At 34.8% G+C, this 13,238-nt stretch overlaps 1 protein-coding gene across 1 annotated transcript in view; it reads left to right on the forward strand.

Annotated features, from left to right (window-relative positions):
- Positions 1–13,238, forward strand: part of LOC145291034 (uncharacterized) — a 199,304-nt gene that overhangs the window by 172,897 nt on the left and 13,169 nt on the right. Inside the window, exons 7-8 of the mRNA XM_080136540.1 lie at positions 4,952–5,062; positions 10,766–11,138. Of these exons, the coding sequence (XP_079992666.1) occupies positions 4,952–5,062; positions 10,766–11,138 (484 nt within the window). The remainder of the gene's footprint in view (positions 1–4,951; positions 5,063–10,765; positions 11,139–13,238) is intronic.

Genomic DNA, 13,238 nt, shown 5'->3' on the forward strand with positions numbered 1-13,238 from the left:
GAGAGAGAGAGGGAGGGATTGCCAAAAAGTAATATCGATTGAATCTTAGCTGCCGTAGATGTGAAAGAATCCTTGACGTGTGAATGGATTCCATCACCGAAATAGATCATAAGAATACATTTCAGACTTATTAATTTGGCAACAAATTTCCTCGAATTTCCATTAACAGAAACCGACTCATCTACCTTGTTGCTATGCCTACGCGTCATATAAAAAGAAATTGTATCCGTTAGAAACATATTTTTTTTTATATTATACACGCAAATACATACATGCACACAAACACAAACAGATGTTTATTTACTAACAGGCGGTCTGGCGTTGCCATGTCGTAAAATACGCTTAAATATGATAAAAAAATGGTGGAGGAGTTTGGTAGATTTCTCAACGGTCAAACCGTTGAAGTTTGACCACTTAGCAGACAAATTTCTGGCCAAAAACGGATTACAAAGATTTCCCAAAATCTCAGTACCCTGCATATCAAATTTCGCGTATGTAGACTCAAAATTGACAGAATTATTGCGTTGGAAAATGTGCACACAGACACACACACATATAGGCACACACAGACACGTTCACTTATATATATATATATATATATATATATATATATATATATATATATATATATATATATATATATATATATACTAGCGCTTCAGCTCGGCGTGCCCGGGTGTTTGGAGGTGTGTGTTGAGCAAAAAAAAAGTGGTAGTAGGAAGGCAGGATCGAACCCGTACCACGAAGGAGGAAAAGAACGTGAAAAAAAAACGTGACGTCTCTGTTGTTACGACTACAGCCAAATCGGAGGTTACGTAGGTTTAAATTAAAGCTAGACAATCGAAAAGAGGGGATGACTTTCGAAGATATCGGCGACAAAAGCGACCCTTCCCTATAGAAACGTGCCCAGATGAGGATGAAGAAATTAATGTACTTAGCCAATTTTTCGGTATTTGTCGTCGGAAGGGTCGAGCTTCAAAACGATACTCATCTTTGAAAATCCGTCGCCTCTGTCGAAAGTTTAGGCATACATTTATATATTTGTAGCTCAAATTGTCAGACCAAACCGATTAAAAAGCTTGCCCTATCTCTGAATACCCTTTATGTAAAATTTCACATTTTTAGACCAGAAATTTTCTGAGTAATTTGGTAAAAACCGCAGAGGTCAAATTTTTTAAAAACTTTGACCCCTATTATGACTTCTTAACATTTATTGTTTTGGGTTCAAATCAGGTTATTAAATTAGATCCATGTCCAAGGAACCTATATGTAAAATACCAAGTGTTTAGACACCAAATTATCGGAGGAGATTGGTAGAGTTCTTAAAGGTCAAATCGTTGACCTTTGACCCCTTAACCGTCAAATTTCCGTCTGAAAACGGATCACAATTTTTTTCCCAAATCATATATAAGAACATTGTATTTTCTTTTTAAATAAATAGAAAAAAAAGGGTTTTAATATGAATATCAATACACTACACACAAAAGAAAAACGAATTTATAAGAGTATAGATAGACTAACATTTCACCCCGGCGTTGCCCGGGTGTTTGGCTGTGTATGTTGAGCAAAAAAAAGTTGTAGTAGGAAGGCAGACTCGAACCAGTACCACGAAGGAGGAAAAGAACGGGGAAAAACCTGACGTCTTTGCTGTTACAACCACCGCCAAATCGGAAGTGACTTATGTTTTAATTAAGGCTAGACAATCGAAAAGAGATGATAACTTTCAAAAATATCGGCGAAAAAAGCGACCCACCCTGTAGAAATATGCCCAGTTGAGGGTGAAGATATTAAAGTTTTTATAGCCAATTTATCGATATTTGTATTCTGAAAGGTCGAACTTCAAAACGATACTGATCTTGGTCAAATCCGTCGCCTCAAGTGTTTATACCCAAAATTCTCGGAGGAGTTTGGTAGAGTCCTCAAAGGTCAAATCGTTGAACTTTGACACCTTAACAGCCAAATTTCTGACCGAAAACGGATCACAAAGATTTTCCCAAATCTTAGTATCTTGTATATAAAATGTCGAGTCTGTAGACTGAAAATTGACAGAGATATTGCGTAGGGAAATGTACACACGTAGACACGTTCACCTTTATATATATTATATATATATATATATATATATATATATATATATATATATAATGTTACAGAAGTCAATAACAACTTGATATTTTAGGTGTGCTATTAAGGTGAGCGGACAGAGGCAAAAATACTGGGTTTTCTAAAGTTTTAATTATAATCCACTCCCTTGATTTCGTCAGCCATAAAAAATTATTGCCCGTTAGTGCAAGAACTTATACCTATGGAAATGGTAAATTAAATCCAAGACTCTTTTTTTCAGTCTGACCTTAGTATGTCGTTTGGTTTCATTTTCTCCTACGAACAAGCGACGCCTGCGTTTTCCTTATTGCATTGATTCTGTAGTAATTCACGAAATCATTAAACGTCATCACTTTCTGCGTAGATTTTATTTCATTGCGTTTTTAAAGATACGAGAAAAATGCCATTTATATTTCGAGAAATAAGTATGATATTCACTTTTTCCGGTGAAAGTGGGTCTTGTATATTGAACGAATGCAGAGACACTGAGCATAGTGATGTGATATTTAAATGTTTATGGATGCCCCCGCCCCGAAAATTAGATTTATTGTTCATTAGGCCGGACAAGCAGCTTTGCCCGCCCGTAAAATACGCTTTAATGTATATTAAATCATACAAATTTAATATTTATCATTGCAGAGTCAATTCTCTGTTGAGTAATATATATATATATATATATATATATATATATATATATATATATATATATATATTGTACGAGCCTTTTTCAAGTCTCACACAAAAACACACATTCACATTTTAAGCTATGTCATATACATACGCGCACACAAACGTACGCGCCCACGACCACGCATGTACACATATTCACGTTCGCGTACATACATTCACATTCACGTGTATAGACACACACGCTAACGCACACATATGTACGCGCACACGAACGCACACATGGACGACGTCACTTCCGCTTTCTAAGGAAATATACACATGCGCAAATGACCACCGGAAACGAGTATAAAACAAAGAGACAACTTTTTCTAACCCTCTTTAACACCAACTCTCGACCAGAGAGGTTGGGCTAACCAGCCGCCTACCTTTCGGGAGGCGCACGCTCGCGCGCGTCAACAACCCTGTGACTATGTATGGGGCACGAGCTAACAGACCGTATGCACATATTCTCACTCTTTCTCTCTCTATCTACTACTGGTCCCTGAGAACACCTTCGCGTAGCTGACTACTAACTGATGTCAACTCTCATATCCTCTTCTTTGTATACACGCTGGACTATCATTCTCAATTTCCACTACAACATTCATTTCTCTTCCCACGCGCGAACAACCGATAGTGACCCGAACAAACGATAGTGACCCGAACTTGAGATGAACACACAATTCCTACTCTTTCTACAACACCATCCCCGCAACGAACATTGGTTACACACGCGCGAACATGAACACATGTTATAACTAAAACGTTCATTCTTTCAACAGCAAATAAACGACGTTTATCTTATCCATCAATTGAGTCTTTGTTTCCTTCAATTCCATTCGTTTCATTATTCTTTTGTAACGGGATTGGGGGATTTATATATCCTAGTCTCCTACAATATATATATAACTGAATTTATAGGTTAAAAAATGACTTGGATTCCATCAGCTAGAATCGACTGAAAACAATTAACGCTATCGACAATTAGATAATAACGATTTAAAATTAAGCAGCTTAAAGCTATAAATGAATTTGCGCATGCGCAAAAGGGATAGAAATATGTTGCTAAGTTGAAATAAACATTTTGCATTTCAACTTGTTGACGTATTTCTGTATGCGTTATTCGTCTATCAGAACTAAGACTTTACTCGCTATAAACCATCGTTGGTGTATGTTATATGTACAGTATTCGAAAGGTTTATTGGTTAAATATTTACACATATACGTGCATAATCTACTGTCAATTCCTGTTCGCCTCATTGAATAGTAAAGTTATATCATAAATATTTTTCGTCCCCCAACAAAAGGAGGTGGAGTTGTAAATTCTCCCTTGTCCGTTTGTCAGTCTGCACTTTTCTCAAAACCTACGCCTTGGAAGTTTTTGCACAAACATTAAACATGACATGAGTAAAAATGTAACAGAACGGATTTTCCAGAAAAACTTCGGTCGCCTCCCCCTAGGGGTGCCTTTCGGGTTAAAATGGCTAAAATTGACACTTTTGTGCTTAAAAATCCAAGGTATCAGTTGTTTTTTATTGATACCTTGGATTTTTATAAAACATTATGAAAAGTTGCAACTAACTGATTTCTATATAATTTTGTAACTCTTGTGCGTGCCCCAGGGGCTCTTTCAGGGCTAATAAAACAATCCATTTTAGGGACTATTTTATCATATTTGTCCAAAATTTTCTGTGTATCTCTATTTAGCAGTTTTGCATAGTGCTGAGCACAAATTTACATATGTTAAGGCCTTGGGGACTTTGGGGGCTAAATGGGAGGGGGGAGGGGCAAATGATGGACTTAGTTATTTCTTTTTTTGCATGGTGCAGAACTCAAATTTACATATGTAAATGCCTAAAGCTGCACCGGTTGTTCCTTTTCATTAGGATTTGACGTCTCCTTGGGACTTTGGAGGCTAAATGGAGAGAGGGGGGGGAATGCTGAACTTAGATATTTTTTTACGCCCCATTCATTGTGCTTAGGAGTACCATGCATGCTTCACTTGTTTCATCAGTATTTATCGTGATTCTGCGAAGCACAGCAAGAATACAACATGGTCATTGTGTACTATTATTTAAAACGTATCAGTTTTATTACCAATGAATAGATTAAATAATTTCTGTTTTAGTGTAATTGTTCAAAAATGCCATTTTTGCTTTCCCCGATTCATTTTTAACAGCGGACAAGCGAAGATTCTGATTGAAAGCAACCAACATCAACATCAGTATCCGCTTTTGTGGCCATTTGAAAGCGAAAGAGATTCATACGACCAGGAATTTCATTTGCTCAGGTAAATATCACAGACATATCTCGACCAGACCAGGGTTGCTGGTTACCATTCCTTTCAAGCCGCAGGGTAGCCGTCTTACGAAGAATAAGCCTCCATCGTTGTCCGTTATCTATATAATATTTGTCCCCCGATTTATCGGAGAAGGACCTATGTTTTCAGTGGCGTCCTTGCGTCTGTTAGTCCGGACGATTGCCAGATAACCGTCGATTATTTTTTCCTGAAATTTTGCCACAAATTGTATTTTATAAAATAGATGTGCACAGTAAAAGTTTTTTTATCGCGAAAATTCCCGTTGCCTCACCAGGGGCTCAAAAGGGGTCAAAATGGGCAAAAATGACACATTTTGTCGTATAAATTTTATGTATCCATTAGATTTTTCTGAAACTTGGCCAAAATGTGAAGCCCATTGTTCTTAATATAAATTCAACATGGTTGACCCTGGACAAAATTCTGGTTCGCATCCCTCTTTTAGGGCTTACAGACTATGCCTTTTTTGGAGCTCTATTTTCACATTACTCCAAAACTTTATATGTATGTCTATATAGTGGTTTTCCATGGTACTGAATTCAAATATGCATGTCATAAGTAGTGAAACTGCACCGTTTGTCCATTTTCACTCGGATTCAGCGTTCCCAGGTGCTCAAAAGTGTCCACAAATGCCCCTAAATTAAAATAAATGACACTTTTTACCCTATAACTTTTGCCCCATCCATTAGACTTTTCTGAAACTTGGGGAAAATGTGAAGGCAACGTTGGCCCGTCACATTTGTCACATTCATCATTTCTCCACTATTTTTTGTGGCGTCATCTCACATGCAGCACCAGAGGGGGGCCACGCACGCAGCTTATTTGTTCCTTCCTTAGGTAGTTCGCACATTACGCTTTGAAAAAGGTCAAATATTTAAAGGAGAAACTGTTTTAGAAAAACCAAATGCACAAACTGGCAACCCTGGACAGAAATATCAGACTTACATTCTTTTGACGTAAACTTTGTTTTGATTATCATTATAATAATACATGATCAGTGTTCCAATGGTGTTAGAAAGGAACTTGTAATTTCGAAGCGCGGCGGTTCTTCGTCAAATAAAGTCAGCGAAATTTTATGTAAAAAAGGGGAACATTCGAAAGGTATAGGGCAAACAAAGGACATTGTCCGCCAATCGGTGCTGGACTGAAGAAGTAAATTCAAGTAAGTCGCTTACCATAAGATTTTATTATTTGTATTAAACTATGTAGCACGAAGTTACTTTCTGAGTAATTATTAATTCTTATTAATGTATCTCATTTTAAGTCACTCCTATAATAAAAATACAACGGCCACTACATGTCATAAATTCATATTTGCTGCATGGTATAGGTTTTTCTGTTTAAAGAATATTTTTTGTGCTATCCCAAAAAATCAGTTTCATGAAAATATTTGTTGAGTATATATATTTATCATTCCGTAGAAATTCTACGGGTCCTGCTAGTCTGGAATGATCTGAAAGCGCTAATACAATTGATACCAGTATTTCTAGACTTCGAGATTCCACACCTACTTCCGCCGGCTACTCTTATCCGTTATCACTGGAGGAACACACTTAATGAGAGATCCTCATCTGCCAGTCCTTGGATATCGAAGGACGGTAAAGGGGTCTTATTGCTGGAAGGCAGATGCTACCTTTTTACTGATAAGCTATAAGCTCAGTGGGCCCGTTGCTTTGCCCAAGGAGCTACTAAGATGCACTGGTGAGATTGATGGCCATTGACAAATGATAGATGCAGTTGTCCTGTTTACGAAAGCACGACTTCTCCGGGACAATTCATACATCCAATCCATGAAATTATTATAAAAATAAAATTAGATACCTATCGACCGCCTGAGCGATATTAGTAATCATTAGATAGTTTCGAATTAAAAATAAGTTAATGGTTTAAAGTTATTCGTATTTATTAATTGCAAACAGTTAAAATATTTGTTTTACGGTAAATACATATTTTATAAAACTCGCGATCAAATACTTGCAGGGAGACCCAAGGTTGCCAGGGATTGGATGATGATAAATGACATTTTCATACTCCCATATTTTTACTGACATCGAAATCAGTGAAATCGCCCATTTTGTAATCAAATCTATTGATTGTATGCTCTAATTAGGGACTCATTGTAGTGCACCTGGAGGAAGCTTCATATGTCTCTTGAAGTGACTAAGTTTACAATATATTGAAGTCTACATTACACTGTAGAGAATATGCAACAGTAAAGTATCATGCTTCAGTTGTGTTCTAAACCGAAAAATTTATTTCGAATACACCCTTGTCATATCAAAGAACCTACTGTTGATTTGATATGTTGGGGGTTTCTGCTTGTGTGACAATAAAACTTCTAAAATGCACTTGTGATGTTAGGCGGTATAAGGTGTTAACTTTGGTGAAAATTGCTTGTTTCTTCTCTCATCCAATTATTTCGATTATCGATACTTATCGGAGACATTCCGATACAAAACCTATCTATTAACATTGCCAGACACAAACGTATCTTAGTGTGAAATTTCATAAAAATCGGCCCACCCGTTTTCGAGTCCATAGAGAACGAACACACCCACACAGACACAATTCTTTCATATAATAGTAAAGCTAGAGATAAAATAAATGAGCTAGAGATACAAAAAAATGGTTCATGACTTTTTTTTTATTTTACCATTAAAAATGAGTTATCATTTTAGAAAAAAATATCCACGATTATATTGTTGAGTAGTGATTACTCTACCGCATTTGTAGTCGTATTATCCAATTTTCGAGCTGGAATTTACGTATGCCGTAGTTGTCATTAATTTCAGCCTATAACAGAATCTTCTTTTCAATAAAGGCTCTTAATTGCGTGACAAATATATTCGGAAACATTTCAAGACAGACTTTTGCTGTTCCACAGCTCTCTAGTGTAGCTAGACTAGGAACTACCTCAGGCCAGAATTTAAACTCGACCGCGACAGTCAGAGCTTCTAATCATTACGCTAATTGGCTGATTGCTAAGGTGGGTATATGGAATCACAATGATCAAATATTGTCCAAACAGATATGCTCAATTTATTTACACAAAGAGCATTGCTTTGTACGCTAGTGGCAGTTGTTTCACTTCCTAATATGCTAACCCAAAAGTAGGAAGCACACACACACACACACACTATATATATATATATATATATATATATATATATATATATATATATGTAAAAGTGAAAGTGTCTGCCTGTATGTGTGTGAGTGTGTGTGTCTGTGTCTGTCTGTCTGTACATTTCCCTACAGAATAACTGTCAATTTTCAGTCTACAGACTCGGATTTGATATACAGGATATGGAGATTTGAGAAAATCTTTGTGATCCGTTTTCAGTCAGAAATTTGGCTGTTAAGGGGTCAAAGTTCAACGATTTAACCTTTGAGAACTCTACTAAACTCCTCCGCCAATTTTGGGTCTAAACTAGTGAAATTTTAGATATAGGTTCCTTGGACATGGATCTAACTTAACTTTGAGCCCAAGACAATAAATGTTAAGGGTCATAATAGGGGCCAAAGTTTTTAAAAATTTGACCTCTGCGGTCTCTACCAACTTACTCAGACAATTTTTGGTCTAAATATTTGAAATTTTACATAAAGGGTATTCAGTAATACGGCAAGCTTTTTAATTGGTTCAGGTCGAAAATTTGAGCTACCAATATATAAACGTATGTATGTTTGCATGTCTGCCTAAAACTTTCGAGAGGCGACGGATTTTCACAAGATCAGTATCGTTTTGTACGCTCGACCCTTTAGACGACAAATACCGAAAAATTGGCTAAAAGCATTAATTTCTACAGGGAGGGGTCGCTTTTTTTCACGACATTTTCGAAAGTCGGTGAAAAAACTCCTTTCGATTGTCTTGCCTTAATTTAAACCTACGTCACTTCCGGTTTGGCGGTAGTCGTAACAGACAAGACGTCACGTTTTTTACCGCTCTTTTCCTCTTTCACGGTACGGGTTCGAGCCTGCCTTTCTACTACCACTTTTTTTTGCTCAACTAACACCTCCAAACACCCGGGCAACCGTGCTAGTATAATTATTTTTTTATTATAATAATTTATTGGCAGCACGTCATTATTCAAGCGCGTCTGATTGAATACGACAAAGTCATTCTTTTTCCGATTGTTCTGGATATCTTTTCCATTCGCCGAGCGATCTTTTTTTAAATTTCAGCTGGCGTAGTATAGAATGGTGCCCAAACATTGTTGTTCAGCCATATTCTTCTCAAACGCTTTCTAAAATCGGAAAAAATGAATAACTCTGCCGTGTCAATCAGACGTGCTTGAATATATATATATATATATATATATATATATATATATATATATATATATATATATATATACATATATATGAGGGGGTGTATGCGTGTGTGGAGAGAAAGATAGAAAGAGTGATTTTGCTTAGCCACTGTATATTTCACTCATCCTCACCATATTGGGGTTGGAATAACCGCCTACATTTTTCGTCCACTCGTTTAAAATCTGAAAAACAAGAAACAACAATGCCTTCAAGAGAAAGAACGTCCGGTTTCAAACTCTCACTTATTCAGAAATGTAATTTTTCTCGCCCCACAGCTTTCAATTATTCCTTTAAATATTTGTCCTTATAATCTAACAACACTTTGTATTACGTTTCTGAAGTTTTCAGTTCAAGATTGATTATTCTTATTATTTTGATTCCTCGGACTACTGTTCTCATCTTAAGCAGCATTTTTGTTAAAGTTACACTCTTCTGAAGATTGAATGTTCAATCCTCTGTGTGTACAGCCGAAAATGCAATTGCAAATTCCTTAAAACTTCTATCCTGTCATAGCTGGCGGAATGAAGACATGCTACCCGCTCTTGATTAAATAAAAGTTTCCATTCGGAGTTCCATGCAAATTCCCAAGTTCAAGAGAACGACTCCCGTGTTTGACAACATATACTTGGAGAAGGTCAAAGGTTACATCAATTGAAACATTGTGAAAATGTCACTGAAGATGAGAACAGCAGTCCGAAAAATCTAAAGAAATACGAACAATTTGTATTGTATATGATACTAGCATTTCAGCCCGGCGTGGCCCGGGTGTTTGGAGATGTATGTTGAGAAAAAAAAAACGGTCATTTTTTTTAAACTTTGACACCTATTAGGACCCTTTAACATTTATTGTTTTGTGCTCAAATCAATCCATTAAGTTAGATCAATTTCCAAAGAACCTATATCTAAAATATCAAGTATTTAGACCTAAAATAAGCGGACGAGTTTGGTAGAGTTCTCAAGGTCAAATCGTTGAACTTTGACCCCTTAACAGCCAAATGTCTGTCCGAAAACGGATTACAAAGATTTTCCCAAATCTCAGTACCCGGTAAATCTCAGTACCCGGGATATCAAATTTCGAGTCTGTAGACTGAAAATTGACAGAGTTGTTGCGTAGGGAAATGTACACAGACACACAGACAAGCACTTTCACTTTTATAGATATATAGATTGATTTCAATAGATTTAAGCACAAACTCTTTAATAATCTCTGCAAATTAAATTAAATTGTTTCAACAATGTTGTATTAGACTGTTTAGGGAGTTTCTTGCAGTAAATATCCTGAGTGTAATTAAAATTATTTTTAAAAACTTTTTTGCTAATGGATCATTGATTCTTCTAATAAACTATGACCTTTTCTTATTCCAGAGAATCTCGAAAAACGTCTCTGATCCACAAATCCATCGAACCGGTAAAGCCACCCATCAGAAACCAGCAAACGTCCGTGCGTCGGAAAGAAGGATATGTTGGCGTTGAGAAATGGTTAAAAAACCGAGTAATCAGTTTCTGTACGGTGTCGGCTGGCGAAATGCTGGCTGACATCGAACTCTGCCTTGGTTTGTCCACTTACCTCCAGACGGTCACCACCCTTCATCAGATGACCGTCTACGCGCTGCCCGTAAATGGACTGGAACGGATCATCGGACGTTCTTACGAACAGGAACTTTATCGGAACGAAATATTAAGCGGTTACCTCTGTACGAAACTGGAAAATAAGATGAATGCAAAATATGGACAACAGGTTTTGTTGGATTTGTTTATTTTTTTAACACTACCTTTTTATTCGCTTGCGCCTCCAGATTATTTTCAGTAAATGTTTCTTAGCAGTAATATGCTTTCTAAGCTAAGTGTAGATATGATTTGAATGTACGAGCATGTTATTATGTATTACTGGTTACCTAAGTTGGTATTACTCTTATTTAAACTACTTCCGGAGCACATATCACTATTTACGGTTGAACGGTTCATTAGAGTCTGACACGGTTATAGTTACGTTGACACACGCGTTTCTGTAAGATAACCAAAGGTAAGTGAAACTGGGTTTGGTAAGTACAAGATGGGTGACCGTTTAGGAATATCATCAACTGTGTTTTGGAGGACGACAACACCTGCATATGATTTAAAATTCAAAATGCTTGGGATGAACTGTTCAAGTAAATTTTTGAACACAGATTAGATGAAAAAATGCCAATTGTGGGATTTCTCTATACATTCTTTCATTCAGAATAATAAAACTTAGATTTTATAAACATAATTTGAAGAAATATTGAAAGAAAGTTTTTCCGGAGTTTTTCACGGAGGGGCTTAGAAGATGCACACACACACAAAAAAAAATGACTGCAAAAGTTGTGTTGACACCAATATATACAACCTTTCTCCAAAAACTCACATTCAAAACATAGACATGGAAGTAGATAGGGTCGAGAAAATGGTAGTGTTAGCAAAAGTGAGTAGGCTTTGTCTATAGCTTAGGCAAAGAAAAAAGAGTAAATAAATACTGGCTTGAACCAGACATTTAAATATTATTATTATTCTCTGACATGTCTGGAAGAATATTTGCAAAACTAAACTGAGGAAAGACTTTTTTTTCGAAAGTTGACTTACACAACGCATATTGGAAGATATCGGCCGACGAAAAATGCTCAAATGTAAATAGTTACTATATGTTTGATTGTTGTTACCATAACTTTAATTAGTGTTACTATAAATTTAATTAGTGTTACCATAAATTTAATTAGAGTTCCCATAAATTTAATTAGTGTTACAATAAATTTAATTAGTGTTACTATAAATTTAATTAATGTTACCACAAAATTTAATTAGTTTTACTATGAATTTAATTAGTGTTACCACAAAATTTAATTAGTGTTACTATGAATTTAATTAGTGTTACCACAAATTTAATTAGTGTTACCATAAATTTTATTAGTGTTACAATAAATGTAATTAGTGTTACAATAAATTTAATTAATGTTACTATAAATTTAATTAGTGTTAAAATAAATTTAATTAGTGTTACTATAAATTTAATTAGTGTTACTATAAATTTAATTAGTGTTCCCATAAATTTAATTAGTGTTACTATAAATTTAATTAGTGTTACTATAAATATAATTAGTGTTACCATATATTTGATTAGTGTTACTATGAATTAGATTAGTGTTACAATAAATTTAATTAATGTTACCATACATTTAATTAGTGTTACCATACATTTAATTAGTGTAACTATAAATTTAATTAATGTTACAATAGATTTAATTAGTGTTACTATAAATAAAATTAGTGTTCCATAAATATAATTAGTGTTACTATAAATTTAATTAGTGTTACTATAAATTTTATTAGTGTTACTATAAATTTCATTAGTGTTACTATAAATTTCATTAGTGTTACTATAAATTTAATTAATATTAGCATAAATTTAATTAGTGTTACTATAAATTTCATTAGTGTTACTATAAATTTAATTTATGTTAGCATAAATTTAATTAGTGTTAGCATAAATTTAATTAATGTTAGCATAAATTTAACTAATATTAGCATAAATTTAATTAGTGTTACTATAAATTTAATTAATGTTAGCATAAATGTAATTAGTGTTACTATAAATTTAATTAGTGTTACTATAAATTTTATTAGTGTTCTATAAATTTGATTAGTGTTCCCATAAATTTAATTAGTGTTACCATAAATTATATTAGTGTTACCATAAATTTAATTAGTGTTACTATAAATTTAATTAGTGTTCCCATAAATATAATTAGTTTAACTATAAATTTGATTAGTGTTACTATAAATTTAATTAGCGTTAATATAAATTTAATTAGTGTTACTATAA

The sequence above is a fragment of the Euprymna scolopes genome, chromosome 12, assembly GCF_053919585.1.
Source record: "Euprymna scolopes isolate OS-2025 chromosome 12, ASM5391958v1, whole genome shotgun sequence".
NCBI lineage: Eukaryota > Metazoa > Mollusca > Cephalopoda > Sepiida > Sepiolidae > Euprymna > Euprymna scolopes.